Source organism: Nannospalax galili, unplaced genomic scaffold (assembly GCF_000622305.1).
Source record: "Nannospalax galili isolate Female #2095 unplaced genomic scaffold, S.galili_v1.0 scaffold91, whole genome shotgun sequence".
Taxonomy (NCBI): domain Eukaryota; kingdom Metazoa; phylum Chordata; class Mammalia; order Rodentia; family Spalacidae; genus Nannospalax; species Nannospalax galili.
This window is the reverse complement of record NW_008332583.1, coordinates 3,814,652-3,820,433: the sequence shown is the minus strand read 5'-3', so window position 1 is coordinate 3,820,433 and position 5,782 is coordinate 3,814,652. Positions and strand designations below refer to the sequence as shown.

The following is a 5,782-nucleotide window of genomic DNA, read 5'->3' as shown; positions in this document are numbered from 1 at the left end:
TCTTTCTGTCACTTCACAATGGCCCGTGTAGAGAAGTCATACACACACACACACACACACACACACACACACACACACACACACATACAACTTACTCCAAAAAACTTTTGAAATATTTATGCATTCAGAATTATACTATGAAATTAATTTCAAAGCCAAATCATGGCTCAGTGCAAAAAATACCTATTATCTTAGTATATGAAGGTTCATTTTTGCTGCTACTTGCATAATAAACTAAGGAGGAAAAGAAAAGCATTCTAGAAACTATACGATCCGCATGTACACAATCACAAGGGATACTTGCAACAGCAGAGAGGCAAGTCCTCTGAGTGCCTCACCAATTCCCACAACCTGTACTGCAGAAGAATGAAACTCCCACTGAAGTTGGAAGGAGGAAAGTTTCTCCAACAAAATAAAATAACCCAGTCAGCACTCACAGCGGAGAACAGTCTAGAAAACAACTTCTTTCCAAGAAAACAAGTCATTTCAAATTCCCAACACAAAAGAGATTGTAACATTAATAACATATATGGATTTAATTAAAACTTGTAAGTTGAATGACCTCCAAGAAGAAACAAAGTCAGTCTCAAATTCTCAGAAAATACCTTAATTCCACATCACAGCTGCCATCTAATTTCAAACCCTCCATTAAAATTCACAATGGATAAAATGAATACAAAGTACCCGTGATAGTCATTGGCCCAATTCTTGAAACACCTATTTATTTACATAGCTATGGTAGTGAAAGGTCAAGGAAAAATTCACCTCCAAAGCCACAGTTGCTAAGCAACTCTCTTCAGAAGTTCTGCACCACTGATCAAGCATATTACTTGTGCCACCAACTGGATTCAAAATAAAAGTGAATAACATCTTACCTGGTCTTTCCAAAGGGGGAGGAAGGTATATTCCTTGCTTACCTTTCATAGACAGATACTGGAGGCTGAGTCTGTATTAATTTGGTAGATTCGGTTCAAACATATTTTGCCTCTTTTACAAGAAAAGGATACGTCCCGGTACAACAGGTTTCCTATTCACCAGGGCGAAGGACAGTTCTGTTTTGAGAAACACCACAGAGGGCTTGATGAGATGCTGGCCAAATCTAAATGACATTGTCACACAGTAAAGTCTGAAAGAGAAAACAATTTAGGGAATGGACATTTGTAAAATTCAAACAAGAAAGAAACTTGGTTCATGTTCTACTCTAAAGAAGGCATTTCTCCAGGCTGGAGAAATGACTCAGCAATTAAAAGTACTGGCCGCTCTCCCAGAGGACCTAACTTCAGTTCCCAGCACCCACATGCCAGCTACCATCTGTTGGTCCAGAGAATCCAATGCCCTCTTCTGGCCTCCGTGGGCATTGCACACACAGGGGCCCAGACAGGCAAAACACTTGTACAAATAAAATAATAAAATAAATTTTTTTCAAAAGAAGACAGAGTCTGTTACTAACAAATTCTTAGTTGTAAAAGAGTGATATTTTAAATGGTCCCTTTTAATGTCCTCCCAGTTGAACTCTAGGTAAATCGTCCTGAAATAGTCTCCCCAGTAGCGTAGCCATGCAAAACTCAAACGTGGATGATAAAGCAGACTTTCACTACTAAGTTCTTCAGCACTTCAGGCTGTCATCTCAAATCCACAAGGTCCTACTTGTCAAGCTTACTTTTGCCATCTCCTCTGTCATCTTTCCAAAGCTGGAAATGTTCATTGTTAAGTATGGAGTACAAACCTTCTACTTCTTAAATACTTCTCTCAAATGGTTTTTATCTTTATTTATAGAACAGCAAGTTAGCACAAGTGCAAACACTCTGACCTTGCCTACAATTACAGAAACATACAAGCATTCTCCATTGTAGTACAGTTGCCAAAATTTAAAAAAAAAAAAAAGGAAGGAAGGAAGGAAGGAAGGAAGGAAGGAAGGAAGGAAGGAAGGAAGGAAGAAAATAGAGCTGAAAATGAGACAAATGCAGCACTGGAAGTGGATTTTTTCCATGTCCTCGATGGCGGGAAGGCCCCAAGATGCTGTTATAATTTGATATAAAATGCCCCCCACAGTTATGTGTTAAACACTTGGTCCCCAGATGGTGGTGCTGTTTTGGGAGGTTCTGGAAAATTTAGGTGGGGATTGGTTGAAGGAAGTAAGTAGATCACCAGGGGGCCAGGCTTTGAAGGTTATACCTAGCCCCCAATGGCTATCTCTCTTTGCTATCTGCCATGAAGCAAACAGCCTGCTCCCACTACCATGATTTTATGCCCAGGCCCATAGAGCCAAGTAACCATCAAGCAAAGTCTCTGAAACTGTGAACCAAAATGAATCTTTCCTTCTGTAAGTTGTTTATGTCAAATATTTGTTCACAGAAATAAGAAAAATAACTAACACAAGGGGAGCCAGGGTAAGCCAAATCTTCCCAACATCAATGACTGATTCTCTACTAGTGACAAGGCGACCCCTACACATGACAAAGTAGCGTTCTAAATGGCTAAAGACATGCTCTCCCTGGAAACCACTTCATTTTGAAATTCGGAATCTTGGTGCTCCTGAATTCCATGAATTTATGAGCATGGAGCAACCTATGGAAAACCAGAGATGGGATCAGAAAAAAAAAAGATAAAAAGATAAAGTCAGAAAATGGAAAGATATTTTACAAGAGCTATGAACATGTCAGCTATATAGACCCACATGACTTGACCTAGACACATTCCAGAAGCTAAAGAACTCTTATGGGAAGGCTTCTTCCAATGATGGAGATATTGGCTGTTAAAATGTTTATAACCAGCTCCATAAAAATGAAGGGTCAATAAGGCTGTCAAAATGTCAAAACCCCTCAGGTATGTTCCCTAGGAAGTTATCAGACTTGTGAATTCCTGTTTCCTATGACTGTAGCAATATACTGAGTTTCCTTTATACTTCACCAAGTTCTATAGGTAGGACTCTTTTTGCTGCCTGGTTCTAGGTCTAGGGAATTGACCCAGGTATCCTTAGTCCCTTTGGCACACTACTGGCTCAGGAATAGATATAACACACAAAGTGATCCTAGTAAATGAAAAGGTATCCTGCAGCTTATGACTGTGGATCCCACAAACGGTCCTGTCTTTAACTTGACCATTCAATCTGTGAGAGTATAAAACTAAAGTAGCTGGAGATTCCTCACCCCCCCCCAAAAAAAACATAGCTAACACCTCAGCAAACGAAACCAAGTCATAGACATACATCGGATACTGTCTGAGCACCTAACAATGCTGGAAAGAGAAATGTCTGAGATGTTTGTTCCCCTTTAGGGATAACTGGGCAAGCTTGATGGAAGCACAGGCTCTCACCACTTAGCTGTTACTGAGAGTCCATGACTAGCACTTCTTTTGAACTCATTTGTCTTTTAATATCACTTTCCCTTTTGTCATCGATGCCCAGGACCATTCCATCACCAACCACCCTCAGGGATTTGCTGTGTCACAATCAATGTAGTGTTTAGAATCCTCCCTAAACATTTGTGTGCATATATTCCATATGTCAAAAATATAGAGGGTTCTCATATATGACTTTAAATTGTTTTATAGGAATCATTATTTAAATTATTAAATTATTTAAATCTCATCTCTGTTTCTCTACACTGCTCCATATACTCCATGTTGAGGTAAATAATTCCTGGTTGCCTGGTTCTTCCCACAGCATTCCACTGTGGCTTTTGCCTACATCCCCGTGAAAGAGACATGAAATATTAGTCTTTTCTGTCAAACACTATAAAACATTTTACAAGGAATTCTAATGTTCTAAATCTCCCCACCCTACAAAAACTTTTGATTTATGATGAAGAGTTCTAATCTTTTGATTGGCCCCTCCCCAACCTACAAGGGATTCTAATCTTCTGATGGCCCCTAACACCCGCCCCATAAAACTTTTGGTTTCTGCCCATGTGTGGTGGCACACACCTTTAGTTCCAGCACTTGGGAGGCAGAGGCAGAGGCAGGCAGATCTCTGTGAATTCAAGGCCAGCTGGGGCTACAGGACACCTTGTCTCAAAAGAAAGAAAGAAAGAAAGAAAGAAAGAAAGAAAGAAAGACTCATACACATAACAAATAAGTCAAAAAAGGAAGGAAGGAAGGAAGGAAGGAAGGAAGGAAGGAAGGAAGGAAAAATAAAAAGAAAGAAAGAAAGAAAGGAAGGAAAGAAGGAGAAAAAGAAAGAAAGAAGGAAGAAGGCCAACCTGGTCTATGTAGCGAATTTCAGGACAGCAAGAGCTACACAGTGAGAGAAAGAAAGAAAGAAAGAAAGAAAGAAAGAAAGAAAGAAAGAAAGACCAAAGCTTTTGGTTTCAAAAGAAGGAAATGAGTCCTGGTGCATTCCAGGAATTGAGAGTCTGGTGGGGTGGCGGGGGAGCTGAGCTCTTCTTTGGCCAACCCCCCCCCCATTACCTTTTTCTTCCTTTGCATGGATTCTTAGCCAACCAGGAAAGACCATGAGGTTGGACCCCAGGAGAAAGGGAGAAGGCACAGTACTATTGCATTAGGAGCTAGGATAAAAACTTGTCACATCCCCTATTCCCTGTGCTTTCGTCTCCTTTTCTCTGCTGTGAGTAGCGCAGCCTTCTGATCAGGAGTAAAGGTTTGCCTTGTTGAGACATTTCAATTGGAGTAGTGGTGGTCTCTTCCTTTGCAACCCTGAACATATTCCTAACACCTGTCAGGTTCAAGAGCTAGTCTAGCCACAATATTTTACCGCAAATAACACTGTCCCTGCTGTCTTTATGCCTATTTTCCTGGTACCTATCGTGTAGCCACATTAAGGGGTTTCAGATCATATGCAAACTTAGATTTTCTAAAATACATTAATCATTTTGCAATCCTGGCAGTAATGCATGAAGACTGTGTTTTCCGCTGTCTTCACCAGCACTTGACAGTATCTGCTTTCCTTGTTTTTCATGACTGATAGTTAAAATGGCCATCTCTTCCTTTTAACAGTCATTTCTCAGAGCAGTGTGTGTTTCTCCTTCCACAAGTTGCTGGTTTATAGACTTCATCCTCTTTTATACAGTCACCTCTCTTCCATTTTCTGATTTTCCAGGGTCCATGGTATGGTCTGAATATTCAGTGTGATTGTCTGTTAATTTTTCTATTGTTCCTCCAATAAACAACAAAAAATTCATTCTAATCACATTTTCTTTTATTGTTTTTGGGTTTTGTGTTATTCTTGTTTCGGTGGTGTTGTTGCTGAGACAGTATCTCTCTGTAGCTCCAGCTGGCCTAGAACTGGCTATTCAGTCCAGGCTGGCCTCTATCTCACAGAGATCCACCTGCCTCTGCCTCCTCAGTGCTGGGATGAAAGGCATGAGCCACCATGCCCAGCTCATTAATTTTCTTTTGATAGTTTGCTCGACAACTCTTATGTAATAAATGTTTCTGTACCACAAGGTTGCATATGAGAATTTCCATACTTTCCCCTATAAGCTTTATATTTTCCTTTGTCACTGTATGTCCTTATTACACTTGGAGCTTTGTTCAGAATATGCAGCTTGAAATAGTTCTATTTTCCTTCTCTTATGAGCCAATTTTCTTTTATCAATTCCTGGGCTTGTTCCCATACATGCATAGGAAGGAGTCTGAACTCTTTCTGAGCCTGTGCCAGATGGCTATTCTAGAACAGAGGCTACTAAATTATCTCCTTTAAACATCCAAGGGCAACAGGCTGCACAGGCTCTTTATAACTATTCAACTCCAGCATGTATGCAGCCGTGGATGTACCTGAGATCCAATAAAACTTTACTTACAAAAAAGGGCACAGCCTCAATTT

At 40.2% G+C, this 5,782-nt stretch overlaps 1 protein-coding gene across 1 annotated transcript in view; it reads right to left on the bottom strand.

The window, feature by feature from the left end:
- Positions 1 to 5,782, bottom strand: part of Fhit (fragile histidine triad diadenosine triphosphatase) — a 922,623-nt gene that overhangs the window by 868,024 nt on the left and 48,817 nt on the right. The window contains exon 3 of the mRNA XM_008827509.3: positions 1,008 to 1,126. Within this exon, the coding sequence (XP_008825731.2) occupies positions 1,008 to 1,126 (119 nt within the window). The remainder of the gene's footprint in view (positions 1 to 1,007; positions 1,127 to 5,782) is intronic.